The sequence below is a fragment of the Amblyomma maculatum genome, chromosome 2, assembly GCF_055883805.1.
Source record: "Amblyomma maculatum isolate TAMU_Amacu chromosome 2, ASM5588380v1, whole genome shotgun sequence".
Taxonomy (NCBI): domain Eukaryota; kingdom Metazoa; phylum Arthropoda; class Arachnida; order Ixodida; family Ixodidae; genus Amblyomma; species Amblyomma maculatum.
The window spans coordinates 1,503,399-1,528,722 of record NC_139345.1 but is presented as its reverse complement, the minus strand read 5'-3'; the positions used below and the strand labels follow the sequence as shown (position 1 = coordinate 1,528,722).

The window sequence follows — 25,324 nt, the reverse complement described above, 5'->3', positions numbered from 1 at the left end:
ACAAACAGTTTCCGCGTTTTGCTTGCCAGCCCTCGCGACGAACAGCTAATTCCCAAAGTGCTCGCGCCTTTGGAAACCTGGCAGAAAACAAACAGCCGCTACATGCCTGCTCGTACGCGCCGCAATGCAAGGAGCACATCCAGTTCGGAGTGAGCTTTAACGAATGCTGCTTGTGAAATGTTGACTCCTGGTGTTGTTTTTACACGGTTCATACAACCGTAAGCCACGCATGAACCAACAAAGTTTACTGATCGTGTTACATTTTTCGCACTTGAACAATCTCCACTTCTCCGTGCGCTCAGCGGGCGCGTTCTGCAGCAACAGGCGACACACCAGTCAGTGTTTGAACTCTGCTCTTTCTCTGTGTAGCCGGCACCACACTGGTCATCACCCACTGGCATTGATCCCTTGACGGTAATAAGAAGGTGCGAAAGCAAGGGGGAGCTATTCAGTCGAAGACAGAGAAGGCAGAGAGAGAGAGAGAACGGTAATTGCGCTCCACTCTTCCAGTGGGTGTGGTTATCTCGTCGCGATTAAACGCTGGTGCTTCAGCTCCACGTCCTCATCGACACCACACGTTCCTGGAACATCTATCTGTGTTGATAAGGGAGGACTGCGGTAGGCTGCCTGAGCTTCCGCTTGGAAGTTGCCCCAAACTGCGTCGGTGAGCCGTCCAAAATCGGCAAGGAAGGCAGTATCTAAACAACACACTATGTTCTTTGCCATTTGCCGAGGCTGCCTTTGCCTTTCCCTCCCGCGGTCGGACTCTTTGAGAGAAGGGGGAGCACCTTTCTGAAGTCAAGACACAGCCTTAGTCGTGATTGACGACTTATAATGGAAGTTCCCGCCTTTCCAGCTGAGGTCCGTCCTTCTTCGAGGACTGTCCCATTATTGCGCTCGGCGTCTAGGACGTCCTGGTCGTGGCCAATCCCCCTTGTAGATATGCTCCATTTTTTATGAGAGCAACAACAACACTCGGGTCGTGAGTTGCAAAATCTAGTGGATTACCTGGAAGACAAAACGATTTCTCCTCCTACTATGTCCAGGAGTCAGTTATTGTCCTTCACCTTACACAATGACGTGCTCATAGAGAACTTCGCACCCAGCGGGACCACATATCTTCTTGTCGTGCCGAATTAAAACTCCGAAAGGATATTTTGAAGGCTTTTCACGATGCGCCGACAGCAAGGCATCTCTGGATGGCACGCACATTGCACCGAATTCAACAGTACTGTTGGCTGCGGTTACCTACCGACGCTGCCAATTGCGTGAAAAAGTGTTGTGAGTGTCAGCGGTGCGAGACGCCTCCCATCAAAACTGCTGAGTTACTGAACTCTATACCACCCCCGGCTAAGCCCTTTCAACAAACAGGTATCCTCAGCCCCTTTCCGGTTACCTTCCCGAATATGCCGAAACAAATGCACTGCCTACTGGTACCACAGGAGAAGTTTCTAAAATTTTTTGTCGATCGCAGTCTCCTACGACACGATGAACTCGAAGTGCTAATTACGGACAGGGGAGCAGCATTTACAGCGGAGCCCGCGCAAGCCATCTTGAACTACAGCCAGACAAATAAGCCACTGTAGGGCCACTGCCTGCCGTCTGCAGACAAATGGAATCACAGAGCGTCTGAACAAAACATAATGGGCATGCTCGTCATGCATGTCGGCACCGAACACAAGACATATGACCTCCGCCATCTTTGCCCGCCCGGAAGACAACTTGTCGAGCCCGTCGAACGTAACAGACGAGAATCTCAAAGCCGCCGCCTACCTACAGTACGCAGAGGCGACAGAAGCCGACAATTCACACGGTTGCGCATTGAAGACAACAATGCTTTCGAAGCCCGACAATACAACTTGTGATGACGTGAAGCACGGGTGCCGGGCAGGGGACTGGTTTGGACGCCGATATATGCTATCACAGACAGCTCTTGCGGCGGTATTTCGGTCCATACAAAGTCCTTCGCCGCCTTGCACAATAGGAATACGAAGTCATCCCTAACGACGAGACCACATCGCAGCGGCTCCATGTCCGTCTAGAAGTCGCACGTGTATGTTGTGCGCCTGAAACCCTATCATATGCGCGCTAAAGGCACTCGATGTTCTAATTTCTAGTGTTTACCTTCCTGTGTTTTTGGAATCATCGAGGCGATACTTTTTAAGGGTGGAGTATAATACTGCGAACCATATTGTAATCTTAAATCATTGCTTTCAACAGTCGCTAGCATGTGGACAATTATCACTGTGGTACGCTAGTACCGCGCAGAACAACTTTGTGCTCTTTGTTCACGCTCTGTGTCGGAAAGAGCGGGCTTTATCATTTTCTTTGTCGCACAAGATGCGCAAAGATATATCTAGAACGATTGCAGCCACGTGCATCTTTTTCCACATTTTTTTCCGGGTTGTTCTAGTCACATTTGAAGGCTTTATCTAGATATTTATTCGCTGACTTTAAATTTAGCTGCAACTGACATCGTAGTTCAGCGACCAGTGAGCAATTTTGCTGCTTTCGCCACCGCTGAGTTGCTTAGTTATTTGTGTGCGCAAGTCGATCAGTCCAATAAAGAGCACTATTCAGTGCTACACCTGTTTGTTCATTTGTCGCCTATGGCAGTCACCACCACGTGGCATAGGCAAAATTTCTCGCTAGGTGACAGCACACACCCCTCTCGTCTAAAGTCCCTTGATGATATGGGGCTTTACTCTCGTCACCAGTCCGCCCATGCGTTCTTGGACATTACTCACGTGACATTGCTGTGCGACGCGACGCAAATCTGGAATATGCAAGCTAATGGCCCTTGTGTCTCATGAGCTGAAATCTACAATATGATGCTTCAAGATGGCACTGTTAGTACTACTGTAGGTGTATAAAATGCTAAAACAGCAAGACTAATATTGTAGCAAGAAGCGACATCAATGTAAGGTGTACGCCTATAATATAGTGAACTAGAATAGCCTATAGTATAATGAAAAAAAGAAAGAAAAGAAATCCAGTTCTAATCTTGCGCATGTTTTTTTTCTTCTTTGTAGTACTCCCATAACTTTTTACTATTAGTGTTAATTATGTAGTGCACCTGGCACTAACTTACCTACCATTCCCTCAACAATAGCTGGATTCATAGCAACTCTATAGCAACTCTATGTAGCCGAGACAAAATTAAACCAGATCGTGACTTTTCTGTTCAAGCAGTGAGCCAACAGCAAAGCAGAGCGCAAAAAAAAAAAAAAATGTAGAAGGAAAAAATACAATGATATAGAAAATATAAAATAAATTTTGACGGCAAAGAAATACAATATAATAATATAATCGTCAATGATATTTATCCATATAATGCCAAATTACTACCTAGCCTTTTGATAGACGGCGTACTACAAGGCTACTTGATTACCTTTCGATCAATGATGCCTCGGTATATGAAGAAAAGCCAGGGCTGGGCATTTTCTCTCAGACCCTTGAATGGTCTTTTTCCCTCAGTCTTCCACGTTTCACTTCTATTTATTTCGCTCAGTTCCTAGAGGTGGGTCTCGCCCTGCGCGAGCTCCCTAATTATTTTTCAACGGCTTTTATAATTAGACTCGGTATATTTGTGCACTTCCCTATCTGCGTCTAATGAGCATTCAGTTCGCATATTTAAGTGTCTCATCGCTCTTCCTGTCCAATCGGTTAGGATTGTTTGGGTTGCTGGACACAAGGGCCTTCATTTCAATGAATCCACTGATGCTTTAGCGAAAACGAAAACAGCCCTGAATGCATGGTCCGATTTTTGACCTTCTTCTGACTTGTGCATTCATCACGGCAGCACGTTTTCGTGCGTCTATTTTTAATGCGAGAATTTAGCATACTTCCCTGGATGATTTCTATCACGTTCTTATTCTTTTGGAGGAGAAAGCCTGGTGGTCTCGCAAACTTGAGGTTTCCCTTACGCGTCTCCATTGTCGTGTTCCTCACCTAAATTCTTACCTCTACAGGACTGGTCTTGCAACATCTCCTTTGTGCCAATAGTGTGCTGAGCCAGAAACAATTGATCATTTTTTTGCTCCTTTGTCGCTGATAATCATCACTCAGGAGGTGGTTGTTAGAAATGTCATTACAGAAGCTTAGTTTGTGCTTGTCTTCGGAGGTTATTCTGTCTCTTGGCAGTTCTATGCTGGGACGTGCTGATGGGAATGTTTGCTCTACCATACAAGATTTTCTTCTAAAATCAAAACGTTTTCCGTCATAGCTGGTTGTTATAATTATTCATCCAATATTTTCGGTATTCTTTTTGTTATTTCTAATTACGTTTTTCTTTTCTTTTTTTTTTAATCCTACAAATTTAAACCTCAGTAAGCCCCAGTACTACCCACGACCATCTCTGTCACTGAACCTGATTTGCTCAAATTTCTAATCTCAGTTCTGATACTGTAATTACTGCCTGGTCATGGCCAATCCCCCTTGCGGTATGAGCCATTTTTATGAGGGCATCAACAACACGTGACCTCAGTCTTCTTATTGGTTGAAACGCCGGAACCGAGCGTTGCCACTACGGAACCGGTAGATGTGGCAACATCATTCTCCAGCGTTTCCACCAATCAAGTGACTCGAGGTCGGGGAGACAGCGACACTCATGATAACGACGCAAACTTGGAATACGGGCCCAGAAACAAGAGTCCCCAAACCTTTTGCGAGAAACAGTTGCATCTTAAGAATCGTGACGGGGAAACAGCAATATCCATGCGTTTTCTGCTGCTAGAATTAGGTTATCTCGGCAATTCGTCCGGTGATTAACACACACACACACACACACACACACACACACACACACACACACACACACACACACACACACACACACACACACACACACACACACACACACACACACACACACACACACACACACACACACACACACACACACACACACACACACACACAGTGTTCTACAACTTTATCGGAACCGGTCGAGGCGGGAAAATTTTACATGACGGTTCGGATAAAGTTGCAGAACACTGTATATATGGCTACCATGCTGTCTTGGGGATAAGTCAAACCGTTTGAAAGGAACCTTTGCAAGTAGCTTGTCCTTGGGCAAGGGAGCCATCTTATGAGGCTGCAGCACTCCACCGCTGAACGAAGCGTTGCCATTTCTTCTGGAGGCATCCAGCCGCCTTCGGGGTACCACTGCTCGTGCTTCGGTGCTGCGTGGAGTAGCCCACCTCCAGTACTGACTCCACAGCAGCAGCGCGTAGGCCAACACTCCCAGCAGTGTCACGCACACGAATGCCCACACGGTAACAGCGAGTAATCTCATAGCGCGAATATTGCAAAGGTTAGCTCACAAGACACACGTACACACTTCTGTGCAACATGGGACGGTCGTGAAGAAGGTTCCATGCGACGTATTACTTTTCGGCATCTTTGCGTCGTCTACCTGCTGATAAAAACTCGTTTCAGCAGCGCGCTCAGCTATTGCTGCAGTGATCCCAGGCAAAATAGAAGGCAGTCGTTTTTTTTTTTTTATATATAAGCAGTAACGGCGTCAGCACTTTCATTAGGAACTCAGAAATGCAACTGTAGGAAGTTTTTGCCACATTAAAAATGCCTCGGTCATACCTGCCGTTCTTTTCGGAGTGCGCACGATAGATCACATGCAATGATGCAAAACACGACTTGCACACAAGGTCCGTCGTATTGTCGTAAAATACACTCAGTGTAGAGAAGGAAATCGAAAGTTACCGCTATAACACATCGTCTGCTGGCACTTCCCCGAATATGCTAAAAGAAACTACTCGAGAACACAACCAACACGACTCAGAACGAAGCTATGCATGGCCATGTTTGCACGAGTTGAGCCGTCAGCCAGATCTCGCCAACGCAAGCCAATCCAGCATCCAGTGTCTCTTTTCACCTGGCGCTGTGGTAACGTGAGAGGTTGGGATAGAATGATGCAGTTTCGTTATGTTTTTTACCGGTTGATTTAGATAATAAGGCTACCTTGCTCTGGAACCGATTGATAACAATCCGCAAAGTGAGTAAACACTATTGTTACGGCGCACAATATGTCGAGATTGCTTGTCATCTGTGGAGATCGAAACAACGCATGTTACAGCATGTTCTTTTGAGTTCTGCCTTCCTTTCAGTCGTTTTAGAAACTGCGAAAACGCTGTAGTGAACGTGTAATATTTCATGCGTGGACGTTGACAACGCGTGGGTTTATTTCGTATAGCTGTTGCTGGCACATGACACACAGCTGCATGCGCGATGCTGAGCGTATGGCCGTATGGCGCAGCTTTTCGCCTTTCTGGCGTGTGCTATCGGCGCCGTCATCGCGATTCTGGTGCAGGCTGGCGCAAGACGATTCTCAAGGCGGCGAGGAGGAGGCGAGCCGGCGAAGAGCGATTATGGCCACGCCGGTAAGCTGTGGTAGTTTGAACCATCATTCAACTTTAGGCGCCTTGTTCATGCGAGGCCTATGCCTTGTGTCAGGTTGTTTTGGTCATAAGCCAGATTGCGTTGAGCGAGCGCTGCTTGAACAAAAATATGATGAACTGTCAGATATTTTACTTGGGGACAGTGATTCCACCTGACTGATGTTGCTTGTCCAACTTGTCTGTGACTAACGGTAATAGTCGATCTACAGTTATTCTGCGATTGTAGTCATGATTTGTGTGGATGTTTTGCGTGCAGCTCCTGTAGGCTGCGAGCGTTGCAACTTAACTGAAACGTTCCACGGAGTAAAATGCATTATTCTCATTTCCGTTGGACACTTTCACCGAGTGCCTTGTGCTGCATAACTAGCGTCGTGTAATTTTTTGCCTCAGCAACGCGTCATTCCATTCTGCTCTAATTTGGCGATGCATACAGTCTCAATTGATGTTGTACAAAGCTCTCGAATTTGGTGCTGCGGCCAAAAGGAATAACGAAGTAGAGAAATTGGACTGTATCTAGCGATGTCAGGCAGGTGGTTATCATTATATTGCTTGTAGGCCAAAATTTCTATGCTTTTGTTGAAGTATTGTTTTCAGCATTCTGCAGCTACCACTTTTCACTTGGTCGCTGCATGGCATGCTTCGTCAGTCTTGTACACTAAAGTGATGGCGGCTATACCAAGATGCATTGTGTTGTTCCTACAGGCAACAACCCCCGAAGAGCGTGGTGAGCACAGGCTACAGTTTGCATATTCTCTTTGGTTTTCCAAACGAGCACCTGGAAATAAGCCCAACAACCAACGCTATGATCAGAACCTCAAGTTAGTCTGCACATTCGACACGGTAAGCCTCTCAGATTATCTGCAGATCCTTTGATACATCAGCAATCTTTTGCCTCATGAGGTTTGCTATATTACAAATAACTGCCATACAACCGCCATACAACTGCCATACTGCCAAATAACTGCCATACAGTGTTAGTCACACTTAGCAGGACCACAGCTCTGCGTGGCTATGCACGTGCTAAGTATCGCAGCACCCAATACAGTAGCAAGTTCACATAAAATAAATGACAACACGAAGCATCGCTTCGAGGTCCCCTTAATCATGCTCCCCCAGCATTGATTCATGACCAGGTTATTTGCAGTGGGGCAAAGCACATGTGTAGCCACACGGATCCGTGTTCACACTGAGTGTGATTGACACTGTGCACAATGATAGTGTAAATATGTTGGCAGGACCTGAGATCAGTGTTGTTCTGTCCCCTTTTAGTTTCTCTTTGTCACATGTTTGAATGACTGATGTCTTCCTGAGGTCAGTCAGCCTCAGTAAGTAAAAAAAAAATCATTTTGCAAATATTTGAGTATCTTTAATTGCAAAAAAAAAAAAAAAAAAAATCTACTACTTCTGAAGAGAGAATTCTGTTGGGTTTTCTGTTATTTGAAGTAATGGTTACTTGGTGTTGCCCAGTTTGCTCACTCAGTGTTATTACAATTACAAAAGGTTAGGGAGATATCTTCCATGGCAGCAGACAGCACCAAGGCATAACCACCGGAAAGCATTAACAGGTATGGCACCAGAAATGGCTTTAAGTGCTGCAGTAACAAAAAAGGATCACATTCTGATGTGGCCCATGGTTTTGTGATCTGGCATGACACCTTTATGCAGCTGGTTAAGGATGTTTCTGATGCCTGGGTGTGTGTTTTATCAATAAGTGTACATGAGCAACATGGGCATGAGAAACAAAAGCTGGGTATTTGAAAGAGGGAAGATGTACGGAGGATTTTCAACTAATGTGATTGTAATTGGATTAGAAAATGGACATGCAGCATTCCATCTAGACAAGCTGAGTCGGTGACATGTCCAGATTCAAGGGAAAATGAGAACGCACGCACATTGCCTTACTGATCCACTGTTTTGAGCTCTGAAATGCTTTTCTTTGACCTGCAAGATGCATTTACATGACCTTACATTCTCAGCCATCGGTGATGTCTATTAAAACACAACCTTATATCATTTGTGATGGCTATGTTAATGAGGCAAAAGATGAAATGCAGGAGGGAGCAGGTGTGTGTTTTACATGATAGTTTTGATTGTGATGCTTTTCCTTTTCTTTTTTTATAAAAGAAAATAATATGGCAGTGATGGTAGAATTCTTGGCTATGCATGTGCACAGAGAATTACAGTTAACATATATTAATCAGAAATAAATATATTTTTTCTGGAATGTACAATAAAACACACTTGTTGTATGGTGCTTGACTGTCTTAAGGGTAGTCCTGTTGTGTAGCTGGTATGGGGAGTTTAGCATGATAATATAATTTAAATCATGCCTCAGAACTGCTAGTTTCAAGGGTAGCTTTGTTATGAAGTGTGTACAGGGCATTTAGTCTTACCATGCAGTTTAAATTAATACTGTCGGAACTACTAGTCGCAACTTAGTTTTATGTGATTAACACATTCCACTATCTTGCGCATGTCATTGTCAACTAATTGTGTGCTTAGCATGCCTGTTTTCTAATTTAGTTTTCTTATGTATACAGTGTTTTTACATCACTCTGTCACTGACATTTTCATCATGACTGATTTTTTTTTTTAAATCTTGGCATTGCTCAATATCAGGTGGAACAGTTTTGGAGGCACTACAGCCATTTGATTCGGCCTTCAGAAATGTCGGGCCACAGTGACTACCACCTTTTCAAAGAAGGCATCAAACCAATGTGGGAGGCAAGCTCTTTTCTCTGCTTTTATATTTATATGCCATCTTTGATACTAGATGTTAAAAAATTAAAACTAATATCTGGCATTACGTAATACCAGAACTGCCAAAAGTTACTTTGTAGAGCTTGTTTACTGAATTTTATGGTTGTCATATCCCATGGTTTTTTTTTTTTTTTTTTTTTTTTTTTTTTTTTTTTTTTTTTTTTGAGGTCGCATGGATATGTGCCGAAGTGGCTGAGGAGATAGAAACTAGATAAGTAGGCAAAATGTTTTACATGACATTGAAGAGTTCTATATTCATTTCACTTCTGTAACTTCCTTTTTATTACAAGCAAAAAAAAAAGTTCACTGCATTTCTGCCATCTATTTTAAAAGATGGTATGTTCTTTTTACTCAATTGATACACTAGCTGACTCATACTTGTCAGCTACGTACACAGCTAGATTTTCTGGGTTGACACCCCTTTTGTTCTGCTTACAACAGGAGAACATCCTCTCCGTGCAGCTGCCTCTAATGCAAATCATCTTGCTCCCTGCCTGGAAAGGCAGGCGGTAGAAGTTACCCTAAGGTAGTTTGAAATTCGGGAACGTGAGAAAGGTACTCAGCCAGGTTATGGACAGTGATGTGCAATATGTAACCATCTTGAGGTAGCAACTGTTTATATGGTATCTGTTTGCACAATTTCACACAAAGGCATTTCAGCCATACTCTTTCATGGCATGAACAATTTAAGCTAACTAGCAGAAAAAAGAGCTGACTGGCTATTTTGGCATAAATAAAGCTTGCAATAATCATTAGGGGCATGAAATCTACATTACAGTGTCCACGCAAATGGCTATATAGAAATATAATATCATCTAAAGGAGGCCACCCAGATTTGACCATTAATTTCACCTACTTTCGTCGAACCAGGTAAAAGGCAAAAGGAAAAATGAGGAAGTAAATGCCTCCTTGTGGAAGCAAGTCAATAAATATCTTGAAATCTTCTAAGCTTAACATGAAGTTTAAGGATAAAGATTTTATTTATTGATATAGTTGCAAGGATGTAATTACATTAGCTGCCAATTTTTAAGTAAACAACACACATGTTTGGCGTTAAGCGGGAACAGAGATAGTCGCAGTATCACTGCACAACAATGAGATGGGACTGGCTGTGAAAAACCGCATGCAATGTTACTGCTGAAAATGTAACTCAGCCAGAAGGATACTGAAATGCCTTTTGCAGTATGTGTGACATTGGCAAGACCGTGTGGCAAACACTGAGCCCACAACCTAATTGTTTTGTGCTGCTGGTCCCCTAAGCGAGCAAAATAGAGCTTGAAGCCTAAGGCTGCCACTGTGCATCAGCCACTGCAGCAGTTTAGATGGATCGGATATTTATTTTGGCTGATGTGTGCATTTCTCCACAGCAGATGACATGGCTGGTTTTTTTCTCACTGTCTGGCACAAACATCCCCTGCAGGACGAGGCCAACCGCACTGGCGGTAAGTGGATCGTGCGGCTGCGCAAGGGGCTGGCATCCCGCTGCTGGGAGAACCTGATCCTGGCCATCCTTGGCGAGCAGTTCATGGTCGGTGAAGAGGTGTGCGGTGCAGTTGTGTCGGTGCGCTTCCAGGAGGACATAGTGTCCATCTGGAACCGCACAGCCAGCGACAGCCAGACAACACTTCGCATTCGTGACACATTGCGGCGTGTACTCAACTTGCCTGTCAACACTGTCATGGAGTACAAGACTCACACTGACAGCCTGAGGTATGATATCTGGCCATTTGCTTGCATGCCTTCACTGTTGAGCATTACAGGCGTCCTGGTGCACATTTATTGAGCAGGCGTCGTTGAAAATATTTTTGGTGGCGAAAACAACGAGCGGAGTTTCTCACTACAGAGATTTGGACATTAATGGAGACAGGGAGGAGTTGCTGTATTTTTGTTAAAAATAAGATTCCTTTCTTGGACAGGACTGAGCAGAATGTTCCTGGCCATCTGATTGGTGCTCTTGTCTCAAACTTGTGACCGGCTCACTTTATCCTGCTTTTCCTGTGAGCAGCATTTCCTAGAGAGATACGTTGATCCTCCCAGCTCTAGTAGCCTTTGTTCTCTTTCAGTAGTGCTTTTCTGGTCATTACACGGAGGGTAAATACGTTTGAATTGCATTTTTTTTTTTATAGTTTGCAGCCTAAACGCTGGAGGGGTTTTATTTTTCTTTCCTACCACTGCTCAATTTGGTGAAGTTACTTGGTATATCTGGTAATTTGGTAAGTTACTTGGTTGGTGGAGTATACTGGGAAGAGTTAGCAGGCGTTGTCAGAGTGTAAGCAAGGTTTATCTAATATAAGCTATTTATAGCTCTTTACATTACATTCATTCCTTCTGAAATATTGCTTTCTGGTTCTACTTGCCTTGTGCATATTTTGGTGTAAAATTGCAAAATTGTTAGGCATACATTTCCTGAGGCCTTATTGTCATGACAGTGGGCAAGCTGTGCAATTTGTGCCAGCCTCAGTGACGCTGCTACAAACAAGGGCTTTTCTGCAAATTTGTGCCAAAGCTACACAAGACGAGGTGTCAGCACAGCACGTAGCCACTGCATTTCTCTTCCATTTGGGGTTGAAAGGGCGAGCAGTCAAGTTGAGTTGTGATAGGGAAGGGGGTGAGTGTGGGGAAGTTCTATGTCGTGCATATTCTTTCCTGCACACTTTTGCTCTGGCCAGCTCTTACACTGTGAGAAGCTATGGTGCAGCAGCCTTGGTGTCCAGCATGGTCACATACATTTTTTGTCCTGCTTTCCTGGCACCCGTCTCGACAATGTCGTGATGGCACTCAAGGGAAGGAAACTGAAGGAGAAGCATTGCTGTTCTGGTTGCCTCTGTGAGTGGCACTGCAGCCATGTAGCATGGCCAAAATAGAGAACTAAGTAATCAGAAATATGTGAAGCAGGTGACTACTACTCTCCATCATACCTGTACTAGTTAGTTGAAACCCATGAGTAAGAGTGCCTTCAATTTGACCTCATCACTGTCTGTAGTTGTAGTTTTACCGTGTGTATTTGAGGATAAGAAAGCTTACCATTACGGAAGCATAGGGAGCACATGGCTTTCCAGCTGGCTGTGTGACATTATTCAGTATTTGCAGATTGACATGATATAGATGGCCCATGAGCTGTCATTATGTCTTTCTAGTAGACAATAAGTTATGTGCACTAATGAAAGCATTATCCAAAATGTTTGAGGCTGTTAATAAGAGACGATGGTGGCTGGTTTCATTTGTGGCAATGATTAAAGCACATGTGAGATTGTACCCTTTGTTCATGGTAATTAACTATTTTGACAGATGTGTGTGATGTTTTAGCTTGCAGCTACGTATCGTAGGACTGGCGACAAAGAAAAAATAGTGTTCTCTATCAGATTTTCTCCTGCCATGGCCACCCTATCCCTCCAGCTGGTATACTGCTGCGAGGTTCAAAATTTAATAGTCGCACTAGAAGCTCCTCGTGGCCCAAAAGATTCTGCTCAAAGGGAGTTGATGGAAGGGGCAGTGTTCCCTGTTATAGGTGTGTCATTGGGGACAGAAGTGATTATTGGACTTACTGGACAAACAGGATTGTTGCCTTGACATGATATGACTGATGTGTTGCATGGCGTGGTTGCCTGCATATGCACGCTTTTTATTTTGGCATTGTATAAATAAGCTCTACAGTACATATCCTGCTGGAGCAAAAGCGACATCATTTCGTTGCAGACGTCCTGGCCCATATACCAAGGCTATGCAATGAAATGCCATTTCCCGGCATTAGCTGTCGACTGTAGAAAGGTGACTTCTCGAGGGAAAGCATTTGTTGCAGATATCACAATGTTGCATGGATTTGAAGAGTCAGTGAGTGTTTGTAAATTTGATGCGCGAGCATGGAATTTCATGGTTGTGATTTCAGAAACTTCTAATAGATCTTACGTGCATCCATTGTAAAGTCTACAAACCTTGTTTTTTTTTTCAACTTCATAGGTTGTTTGGAAATATAGTTCAACCTCGTTGAGTATTAGAGGCACAGCTGTGACAGACAGTTGATAACAAAAAGCAGTTCTTTCCACAGTCAGTTCGCTGCCGTCTCTTTCCCTTGAAGTGAACATCTTTTGCAACAAACAGCAAGTCGGTAAAAACGTTTGGTAATAGACAACAATAATCTGAATTTTAATCTCCTACCTTGTAATTGATTAATTGATTGAATTCCTTTGTTCAAACTAGGATGGCTTGGCCTAGTTATTGGAAGGAAAATGGTAGGAGGGCCGGAGTGCTCGTACCTCATGTTGCTTATCTTGTGGTCTGGATTTCAAAAAGGTTGTTCTGTGCAAACTGCAGGCTTCTTTGGGCTGACCACAGGGTAACTTAGGGTAGGTCATGTTCTTGATAACTAATTTAATATTGAAACTGACCTGCTTTCTCTGTAGTTTGCAAAAGCAGCAGTTAGATGCAGCATCCTTCTTTGAGGTGAGCAGAGCAGCTGGTCTCTCAGGATGTGCCATGTGGCAAGCTCTAAGGCAACCAATTTTTTATGGTGCTAAGTTAGGGTAGGCAGCTTTTGCAGATAATTGTCATCTGCTGATAGGATAATGTTTTTGTTACTGAGTATAATAAAATAAATCTACATGATAGCTGAGGGGCTTTCAAACTGAGTTCCATGAGCTGCTGTTTTGAATTTCACGAGCTCACACTGGAACCCCCTCCCCCCCCCCTCGCTGTCGCTGTTTTCTCTAAATATGAACCAGGCACAGTGCCTAGTTTGCTGTAGCGAATTTAGTGTTAGCTTTCCCTATCTTTTCTTAGTCCCTTCCTTAGTTTCGTGCCTTGAGTCACTGGAGCACAGACCCTGGCATCATGGCAAGAAGCTGTTTGCCACCAACTTATTTGTTTTGATAGGAGCAGCAATCAACCTGAGGAACTAGGCAGCTTGCAAGTTTCTCCGTCATTATACTATGCCTAGAGCGCCAGCGAACTTGTGTGAATGGGACACGGTGCACAAGGTGATACATGTTGGGATTGGTGTGCTTGTGCACATGGCGACTGACAGCCTACACAGAAAGCTGCACAGACGAGCTAGCCAAGCTCAAAAACTTGCTTGTCATGGTGAGCGTTATTGGGGGGGGGTTGCGACCGTGGGGCCAGTGTCTGCTGCTGCTGAGCTCGTTTACACTGGAATACCAGTATGTGCCGAAGTGGGAAAATATGCCTTCTCCTCGCTGCCTTTATAGTAGGGAGCAGCACATAATCGATGAGGACCGGGCAAGCGTTACGCTAGCCTTTCTGCAGTCCAACCGTTTGAGCCACTGTCATTGCCAAGGTGCCCAAATAAGATAAAACGTTGATCCTGTTTCTTTAGTTTTCTGCATTCTTGCTTTGGACTTAAATGTCCGAGCACGCGTGAGGGATGACCATTTAATAAAAAGCTGATTGCCAAAAGGAGAAAAACAAATAATGCAAAAAGCGGACTATTATGCCAGGGTGGGTCTAATCCTAAGCAATAACACTTGATTTTGACGGCAGGTGGGGTAGTTCCCTGGTATATATTGATGGCTGTTGGGGGTTCCTTGAGGTAGAAAATTTTGAGAACTTCTGCAATACTGTAGCTATTTAGGTTTATAGCTACAATTAAGCCTCGTCAATTTGACCTTCATTAATTCGGATATTTTTATCTGCTTCCGGAGTTCTTTAAAATGCTCGTGCAGGTCTGTGGCTTCGTAAATTGATAAATTCAGAATGGCTTCCTACAAGGGCACAGCTAGGGGTGTGTGTTCCGGTATTAGAACACCCCCCGAAATTTCGATAGTGCAGCATCCCTTCCATTTCGGTTCTTTTTTGCGCCCTTGTTTTTTTGTTTTTTTTTTACCGGGAGCATATAAATTCGTTATAAAATAGATATTCATCCCCAGGCCTAAGCTACATGCTACACTGTTTCCTGCTCCTCTCTGATACATAATACTCAACAGCAAATGTGCCAATGATCTGCAGGGTGAGAGTCAGTCCGGCTGCATACAGTTTCGTTTTCGAAGCTATACCTCCAGCCCCCATAGCAAAGGCGACCATTGGCTGCGTATATCAGCCACCCAGCCAAGTCCACAGCATGCCATTTAGAACAGTGAATGTCTTGCTGCGAATTTTATTCTTCTTCGAAGGCTTCTGTTACTCTTAATTTAAGTGCAGGCTTCTCTCACTTCCTTCTGCATGTTATATTCCATTATTTCAGGGTGTGAAAATCCTGTGTCTGTTGTATGCTCTTTGCCAACTTCTGTTAGTCCTCAGTGCCTCTTTTTGTGAAAGGAACATGTTGATGCGCATTTTAATGTGCAGCTCTTACGCGCTTGTACAGGAGTTGAGCAGCATTCCTTGGCCTTAGCTTAACCAGTAGAGCGAACAAGGAGCAAAGTAGCTGATGAAAGTATGGCGAGAAGCTTAGAGAGGCAAGGAGGAAAGAAATAGAAGAAGATACTGCAGGGGCAGCAGCACTCTGTGCATGCTGCTGAAATCAAAAGCAAGACTATCTTCACTGCGTATTCTGTCTGCGGTTGCCTGTCGTTCACATGCTGCAGCAGCTGCGCTCGAAAATAGCATTTTTGAGAACAGTAATTGTCGGCTACTTATTTAAAGTGCAGCTCATATGTAGCCGTTCATGGTTTCAGCATTGACGTCATAACTGACAGAGCAGCAGAGCACAGTGGAGGATGAAAGCGTGACAAGAGCATGAGAGAGAAAGCAAAGGAGGGGATGTGGTGCAGCATGTAAAGGAAGCCAAAGGAGAAGGGTTTGGCGAAGGTAGAAGAAAGCGGCAGTACACTTCACTTGTGGGTCTTTGGCAGCCGTTGCAAAAAAGTGGCAGCCCAGCGGGGCCTTGGAGGTGAGGATGGCCAGCTTTAAATTCCACACTTGGCCAACTGGAGGCCAAGCACCACTGCTGTTTGTCAATGTGTGTACCGTTTGCAGTCATCTAAGGTTGGACAACATCAGTTGCTGCACTCAAATTTTGTGTTGCAAAGTATCGTAATCATTGTGTGAATCTTATGCACTGCAGGTGATGTGTTGGAAACAGTGCAGTCAAATGATGTCTTTTTTTTTTTTTTTTTTTTTTTTTTTTTTTTGTAGAGATAATTCAAGTTTCAGAAACACTGACATCTTCTTGAGGTGACAAGGAAGGAATTTTGGCCTTGACAAGGTACTTGCTCGTGATATGGGACTTCAGAGCCTACCCTACAGTGCCATCGTGTTTTGTAGTTAATGCCACTCAATAAAGTGAACATCACTTGATCGGAAGGGCAAGTTCTGTTTGCAAGTGACATTTTTCTTTCTCTTTATCGAAAAGGCTTGCTCTGCAAACTTCATGTGTTATTTTTTGGTGAAAAAGTATTCAGCTGGCTGCAAAATCTTTCATAGATGCTATTGAGCTACAGAAATGCATATTGCTCAATAGCAGAATATATTGCAGTGTTTTCTGTGTTTAAAAAAAATATTGAGTTTTGGACTTTTTCATGAAACGCACCTTCCCACATCTAATCGCTTCGCTGCTTTGCTCGCCTTTGCTGGCCACCTCTCCTTGCAGGTTCTCTTTTTTTTCTTCTTCTTTAAGGCATGGTTGGTGTAGAAGTGTCAGGCAATTATGTCTGCAGTATGTATCAGCAGAAATTGGATCACTATCCCTCCTATCCCCAGCCGAGTGCGCAAACCACTACTGCATGCTGCGCTCGGGACAGACAGACGTTTTTTCACTTTTCTAGTGTGAGGACACTGCTGCCGTTATGATGGTGATGATAGTGATGATAGTAGTAGCGATGACAATGTTATAATGAAGGTGACGGTGGCGATAACGACTATGTAGTCGGTGATATTGATGAATATAGCTGCGGGTAGCGATAATTGCTATAGCATGATGTCATGGGTTTGAGAGGAAAGAGAAAGGCTTGCATTTCTGCTCATAAGTTAACGTAAGCGCAATCCTGTAACTTTTTTTTTTCTTCTCAGCACCTACACTGAGCATGGCATTAGAAATGTGTTTGTCTCTAGCATGCCCGTCAGCTAAGATATTCTGAAGTAACTGTGTTAAGGATGGTGTTTGTCCTATGTCCCTGTTGTCTTTTCTGGTCATCCTGCATTGAATAAGACTTCCTAAAGAGCCACAACGGGTCCTCTCCATAGACAGGGAATTGCGCTAAGTGCTCCTTTGGGTGCAATAAGTGATATGCATTAATACAAGTTTCTAAATGTCAAAAATGTATTTTATATACTTAAGAAAATGAGCATGTCACAGCATTCTGTGATAGTGCATATATCAATGCAACTGATCCAAAGTAGTTAGTCCAGGAGGTCTTATCATAAAAATTTACGGATTTATTCGAAGATTTGATGTAGCGCAAGCTTTGTCTTGACAAATAAAATGTCTTGCTATGATCGAAACGTGAAATAAATATGTATGTAAAAAAAATATATATAAAATTATAAAAAAAAATTTAGATATAGGTAAGATAATCGTAAATGCTGTATATTTTTCGATGTGTACTTATTTATTTATTTACTTATACCTCAACTGCCCCTGTTGAGGTATTACAGAAGGGGTGGGCCATTACAATTCTTCCGTGAGTCGTGATGAATGCCTTGAAGTGTGCTGGATGAGTGTGATGAGCTGCATCGGCAGGAAGGCAATTCCAGTTCTTTGCTGTCTGGACGAAGAAAGCATTTAGATATGCTGTGGAATATACAGCTTCCACTCTAGCAACTACAGATATTTAACACAAGGAGGCAACACACTTTCAGCAGCGTAGACATAGAAAATTTTTATTATGATATCCCCCGCAATGCCCTTTTGTGAAGTTTTTTACATGCATCTGTGACTGGAATAACGAAGCACGATTCATCAACCATAGTAGCATTCCCATGGATTCCTTTTTGAAAATGGTTTCATTTTACCTCAAGTTAAAGTTTGTTGGTTGGAAAGGATCATTATTGCTGCAAAAATCTGGGGTCCATATCTGTTCACGTATAGTGTCGATTCTGCCAAACATTTTTCACAGCCAAATTGATAAAACAGTTCAAATGAATCTGGACGGCCTGTCATTGAACATATTCCCGTACATTGATGATGACAATTTACTTCTTCCCACTGATCCTTTCAATGACTCTGTCATTAACATTTTAGCAAGTTTTTAAAGAATGCGGTCAAGGTTTGAACTTCACTTTTGAATTGCTTAGTCATTACTCTCTTTAATTTTTTAACTTATCGCTTCACTTTTGCAATAACCATGTTTGTTTTTTATTTCATTTTTATCCGGATGGTTCCAAAGTAGTGAAAAATGCAGTTGTTTCCTTGAAGTGTCGTGATGAATGCCTTGAAGTCGTGCCAGGGTAGAATCGGTACAAGTTTTCTTGAACAAATCACTGAATAATTCTGGTTATCAGCTTTCGAAATTCAGTAGCAGATGTGAAAAACATATGTTGTAGGTCAAGTCGGAGACATGTCACTTTACTATTTCTGCCTTCTGACTTCAGTCGATGCCACGGAACAAAGCTGAGCTGGTCTGCACTACTCCTTACTGCACTTGGACTCATTTGATTGGCGGTGCCGCACACGCGGGAGCCACAAGAGAATGATGGGTTTCACTTTCAGACTGAGGTTTTTAAGAGGCAAGAGTGGGACAGCACTGGAGATAAGAGAAACATAAATACACGTAAAAGGAGGAGGGGGAGAAAAGGGAAGCAGAGAGCGCATCTGGAAAGGTTCCCGATATTCGTAGGGAGGAAGAGGACTGCCTGCGGCTTCTGCCTGGTCAGGGTCTTGCGGTTTTGAGGCGGACCTAGAGCCCGAAATTTGCACTAAAATGACATTTGATCGTCCAGAGTTTTTCGTTTTGGTTTTTTTTTGTTTTTTTTTTACACCAAATTTGTTTGGGGTATTTGCCTGTAAAAGAAGAGACATCTGGGCGAGTTGGTATGGTGACATGATAGAAAAACAGCGCAAAAGACGTGCACGGAGGAGAAGAACGGACAGGACAAGCGCTGACTCACAACTGAAGTTTATTGAAAAAAACACAGATATATAACCCAGCCAAGCAGCACCAAACCGCACATTAAACAAGAGAATCATGATAACCCCCCACACACACCATGTTCAAGAAACTCAACCTCATTATCTGTCAAAGCGATTGACGGTTCACTAACGCAATTTGCACCCAATCGAATGATATGCCTGGCCTCAATGATTTCCCGGTTAATCTGTGCCGGATGGGAATCCAAAATAACTGTATGTGTTAGATAAGGTTGGCAGCCGTCACATCTCTTACAATGTACAACCAGATTAGATCCTCTACCAATCTCTAATGATCTCTCGTGCTCTCGTAACCGGACATTGATACATCTGCCTGTTTGACCCACATACACTTTATCACAAGATAAAGGAATCTTATATATCACTCCTACTTTGCATGGAACATAGGAAAAGTTATGCTTCACCCGACACATGTTTCTTTCCCGGACTTTTTTCGCTGCTTTATTCTTAACAATGCTACATATTGGACCAGGGCTACGTCTGGTGGAGTGGTGGTGCTTGGAGATGCCTGTGTGCCAGAAAGACACCTTGCTGTGCTTCGCAAGGGCCCCAAGTTTGCTACGGAGCCCCGCCTCTCCCCAATTGACAAGGTGGCATTGGTTAGGCGTTTGGCCACGCAGGTGGAAGACAGTTCGCGCACTTGCTTCATTTCGGAATGCGTGCATGTTGCTTCGAGGACAGAAAGGGGCCTACGTGAGTCTTTAGGTATAGGGCATGTGGTTGATTACATGGTCAATAGGAATCTTAAGGTGGCTCTCTCAGATAAAGACGGTCGTTTTGTTATACTGTCTGGGCATGTGTACAACCAGAAGGCGCTAGAGGCTGAGAGAAATTTTAGGGTGGTGTCAACGGACACTAAGAAGGTCAAGAGGGAGGCTTTGCGCCTGTTAGGAGAAATGAATTTAGGCAGATTGGCTACTGATGTAAGAGATGCTAAATCAGGGTGTCTGGACATATTTTTTTCTGTGAAAACTCATAAAACCGGGGAACCTTTTAGGGCAATAATTTCTGAGAAAGGCTCCTGGCAGTGTGTCGTTTCAAACTATTTGCAGAAACACCTGTCTACTTTGATTTTTGAAGATCCGTATCTCGTAAAAAACTCTGAGAAAGTGGTTGAGTCATTTCGTATTAAATTATGACGTAGCCGTTCGTTGCGCAGTGTTCAGCGTGCTGCCATGCAATTTTTCGATTCTTATTTAGCATCTACCTTCTTTTCCAGTTTCAGTCCAATTTGTGACAGGGATTCAAGCCGCCAACATGTGTGCCCCGAATTCTATGCTGTTCACTGTACACGTGGGGTGTGCGCTGAGAAGATGCTGCGTCTTTACCCTAAAATCAAAAACAAATAGATGTGCGCTTTGCCAACTACGTGCCAGCCTCTAGATGCCTAAAACTAGCGGAATGAAGAGACGGTGTTAAAGGCGCTATTGCGTCCTCTCTTAAGACGAAGCGTTTTGCTATATTTTTATTTTACATCAAGCCTCTTTATGCTGGCCTGCATGCTTTGCACTGGGGGCAGCAAAGCCTATTGGAACAATTACTAGAAAGTCCATCATTTGTTCATGTCACTGATAGACGTCCTCGAGATTGAAAGGTGGGCACGAGCTCTGCACAGAAGCCATAACTTATTTCGAAGTGAACAAGTTTTGATCTGCATTTAGAAAAGGAACTATATTCAAGTACTGTCATGATTGTTTGTGTAGCAAAGCTTTTTATTCTCTTGCTGGCACATATTTCGAACGCAAAAGGCATTATATATATTGAAGAGAAAGCACCCTAATAATCGCGCTGCCCCGTGTGTTGCGACAGCAATGCTAGTAGAGAACTTGCAAGATTCAAAGAGCCTATCAGTGTACATAGCGCAAATCGGACAGCTGAGCTAGCTGCATAAGCGGATTTTGATTTAGATCATTTTGAGTTCGTCGCAATACCAGCAATTCGAAGGAAATTTGAGTATTTTCGCGACGAGGAAATAGACGAGCCATCAGGGCAAGGAGTTATACTTATTCAGAAGACTTGTCATTGAGCGGTTGTCACGGCAATGATATGTTGCGCATAAAGTTATATCATGTGAATTGGGCGTTGATTGCAGCGCTTCTGAAGCATGTCAATGAAGCGAAATTGTGCACGGTGCTTCCAACTCCGAGTTAATGCGAAGAGAAGAGACATCATAAAAACTGTATAGAAATTCGACAAGCAAGATGATCACAAAAGTTAAAATATCTTCAAAATAACTGAGCATGTGGCATAGAAAACGCAGCGAGCTGCGGCAGCTGACAAGAAAAATAGAAAAGATAATGAATGAATAAAGCCTTTATTTGATTGAAGGGATGACTGTCGGCCCGCTGTTTGGGTAATAAGGGAGTTAGGAGGGATGGGAGTGTAGCTTATCGCTTCTTCATGGTTCTTCAAGCTGTTTCTTGTAGTTAAAAGATAAGTATCTAAAAGCTCAGAAGAGGATCGAGATTGGCATCTACAAGCTAGGCCTTCCAGACTTGCAATGGCTGATATGTCAAGCTCCTGTCTGGACTGAGGTATATGATATGTCTAACGGCTTCATAACTGCATTTTTGTGAGGCGGGCAAGCACAAAAGTGTGTAAGCTTCTGTATATAAGCTCAAAATATATGCTACTAACTAAGCATATGAGCTCCTTAATGCATGCATTGAAGTGAATTCGCTACAAATATGGTTTTTGCTGTTGAAGCAATACAAAATCATATCAGAAAAAAAAAATTGGTAAGGGAAGTTGGGAACGCTAATGGTTATTTCCCACTAGACGCAAAAAGAGTTATGCTGCCCACTCGAACATTTCCCAAAAGAAGTATGTTCTCCTCTTAATTGCTTGTAACCTTGCAATGTCTGTATATGTTGATGAAGTCAAGTTCTGGTTGTTTGCTGCATTTCATTAGCATTCGACATTTGTGTTGTTGACAATATTCAATTCATGCTCATTTTATTGTTGCGCTAATAAATAGTTTAGGTTCATGCAATCTTCTGATGCATTTTCCGGCACTGTAGATACCTTGAATATTGTTTTAAAACTGCAGTCCAGTGCTAGTTTGTATTGTGTTTTAAAACTGCTGTCCAGTGCTAGTTTGAAATTACATTAACTTCCCCTACAAGCAGTAAAATTATGTCGTTTTTGTTTTTTGTCTGTCTGTGTGTGCGTGCGTATATGTGCGTGTGTAAAGGGGAGGGGAATCTCTCAAGGGCGCGACTTGATTACTCAATATTTTTTTTAATAGACTATTGCGCTTGTTCAGTAATTTCCTTTCACAGTGCACACGCCCATTCTCACCGATTCCTCTTTTAGTAAACTCTTAAGTAACTAGACGGCGATATATATATATATATATATATATATATATATATTACATTGCTATATACGGGAGTGCGAGAGTGCCAATTCGGAGCTATGTTCCACGCCATACCTCGAAAGTGAGACATTAAGAAAAGCGTTTCTCATTAGGCGACGACGGAAGCCGTTTATTTGTAATCTGTGGTCACTATATTGTTTAACGCGAGTAGCCAGACTTCATGCATTGCACAAACAGACTGCCCAGGCTAGCAGATTTCTGCCTGTAATTGAGGCAATCTGCGCATCGCAGTAGTAAACGTGACACCCACTGCATTACCTTGTAAGGTTAGAGTGCTCCTATGCACTGAAAATTTGACTAATTTGTTTGCATAACAGGATCTATGCCCTGAAAGAACATACTACAAAACACAGGCCAGGGAGTAAAGCAAGAAACAGTGCTTGTGAGCAATTCTACTGCGCTTACACTTGTTTCGCAGCATTGACAAGTGAATTTCCATAACACAAACGCATTCTCCAAGTTAATGCGTCGCTTCGAAGCCAAAGCTGTCGTAATGTAGCAGCCAAGGTCAATGTACAACTGGTCGCGCAACTTGGAAGAAAACGCGTGCAGCTGCCTACTGCCAGCGGCATCAACTCGATGATGAAGGCTCCTGCGAACTGTGAGGCAAATTACTAGCGCAGTTTTGTGCCACACTGTGGCATCAACGTTTGCCGAGGATTCGGGACTACTAGGGCGGAGCCACGCTAAAAGTCGCTGGTAATTGGACGATTTCGCATACTCGTCACGATTGACGTCTCAAGGCTGCGTCACAGCTTCGTAATTTTGACGTCACGCTCACAAACTTGTGAGCGGAGTCCGTAATTCGGCCCCAGTTGACTGGTTTTGGGGTTACCTCGTTTCGCTCACAATTTCAGTCAATATTCAGCTCATGGGCAACGTCACCACTTTAGTCTTGTTGATGACGTAAGCGCAGTCACCGGTGAGATCAGTGATGACGCAAAATTTCAGTATGGCCGCCGACCAATAGGAGCAGGGCAAGTTGAGCGGTTTGAGACTGGTTTTGTATTGAGAGCGTTACAGAATTCCCCCCCAGAAAATAAGATCCAAGGTCAATGTACAACTGGTCGCGCAACTTGGAAGAAAACGCGTGCAGCTGCCTACTGCCAGCGGCATCAACTCGATGATGAGGGCTCCTGCGAACTGTGAGGCAAATTACTAACGCACAGAAAATAAGATCTGCCAGAACTCCAAAGAACTAGAAAGTAAACATAATATTCTCACTCAGGAATGAATGCAGTTTTTGTTTCTTGTGTAAGAAAAAACGTGTCACATTTTTAATAATATTTTAACTTGTTTCTAACGGCCTCTCTCGGCCACTTATTATCCGCTGCGTAGTTGCCCAAAGCTCAGACATGGCGGCTTTTTTCATCCGCGGAGTGGGTGCGTCATCGGCCCCGGTTCAACGTTCATCGTTGCGCGCTGCGTACAGAGTGGGTTATCTGTAACAAACAGTCAGTATTTTATTATGCTGGTTGTGGTAGAGCTTTACAGCAAGGCGAAGACTGTGTGTGCTCGATGAGAAACTGATTGCCGCTGCATGTGCGCATTTCCGGACGATGGGGCAATGCTGCGTCACAGCTCGGCGGTTCGGCTCGGCCTCCCAGGCATGTCGCAAAAGTGGTGGCTTAATTGTTTTACGGATACACGTCTGCATGAGCGGCGTATTGCTGCATGTTTTAATTGAACGGTGAAGGTGAGATTTTATTGCCCTCAAGATGCGTGTCGCATTGCTCAAAGCCTTCCGTTCCGCTCCCTTTGCTGCGTGTTTTGCTTACTGCGTCGTATCCGCACCAACGTTCGCTGAACGTGCTTTAGCTGTTATTACAGTGATGTTCCTATTGTCAATGGGATCTTTCTCATGAACATGTTAAATGCTTAAGTTGTAAATTTCTAACCTCACATTGACTCCTTTCAGTGGCAAATGAAGCGCGAGTAAAATATGGGAATCATGAACAGGGCGAGATTTATTGGAGCGAAGCTATATCGTAGATATTTTCACTTCTCAGACGCAATAACTTCTAAATACTAGCAATCCCAATTTGAATTGCTTACCTAAGCTCTTACAGGTTGGCGTTCTAGCGCTAGCGTTATGCCGTTCGTTTGTTTTTGTTGTTCTTTGACGCTGATATGTACATACTTTGTTAGCAAGATCTTTTACCCTTTTATAATCTCACCGCGTCTCGTTTGGAGACCTACGCTCAGGTCATTTTGTTATCACGAGGATTTCATGAAGACCGTGACGAATGAGCGGTGGTCGCTTTCCTACACTTAAAGATTTCATTGTCGTGAATCGTCCATGTAAGTAATCGTGAATTAATAAAGCCTGGCTTTCTATGCAGCACAGCTTCACTCATTTATGCCCTTAGTGAAATGCCTCAAGCCATGTGATTCTATCCATGTGCTTGCCGAAGCCCCAGAATGCGTTTACATGACGCGCGACGAAAGACTAGGCTAACGACGACGGAGGCAGAACGATGCTATGATAAGGTGGTTAAAGATGCCGTAACATTTCAGTTAACGTAAAACTTGACTGTAGAAATCCATGTCAAGTTGGCTCAACAGTTACGGTGTCCATTTTTCTGCCTTATCTGAGCATCGTTCTGCCTCCGTCGTCGTTGGCCTTGCTTTTCGTTTACAAGTAAAAAAGACGATCAAATTCCCCGCCAAAATCACGTCCCAGTGACGTCACAAGCAACGTCACGTGATTGTTGTGCCTCACAGTTCGCAGGG

The 25,324-nt window shown here is 43.6% G+C and overlaps 2 protein-coding genes across 4 annotated transcripts in view; one reads left to right on the top strand and one right to left on the bottom strand.

The window, feature by feature from the left end:
• Positions 1 to 5,834, bottom strand: part of LOC146197816 (beta-galactoside alpha-2,6-sialyltransferase 2-like) — a 37,003-nt gene extending 31,169 nt beyond the window's left edge. The window contains exon 1 of one of the 3 annotated variants that reach the window (XR_014704898.1): positions 5,051 to 5,834. Coding sequence is in view for 1 of the 3 variants with exons in the window: in XM_084593044.1 (XP_084449170.1) it covers positions 5,051 to 5,296 (246 nt within the window). In the remaining 2 variants the exon portion in view is untranslated. The remainder of the gene's footprint in view (positions 1 to 5,050) is intronic. The other 2 variants (XM_084593044.1, XM_084593045.1) reach the window with 2 other exon arrangements.
• A 33-nt stretch (positions 5,835 to 5,867) lies between these two features.
• On the top strand, positions 5,868 to 16,430 carry LOC146197815 (eukaryotic translation initiation factor 4E type 2-like). The gene is made up of 6 exons (XM_084593047.1): positions 5,868 to 6,013; positions 6,329 to 6,398; positions 7,119 to 7,256; positions 9,036 to 9,140; positions 10,597 to 10,886; positions 16,263 to 16,430. The coding sequence occupies exons 2-6, from the start codon at positions 6,387 to 6,389 to the stop codon at positions 16,303 to 16,305; spliced, it is 588 nt and encodes a 195-aa protein (XP_084449173.1). The 5' UTR covers positions 5,868 to 6,013; positions 6,329 to 6,386; the 3' UTR covers positions 16,306 to 16,430.
• The last annotated feature ends 8,894 nt before the right edge of the window (positions 16,431 to 25,324 follow it).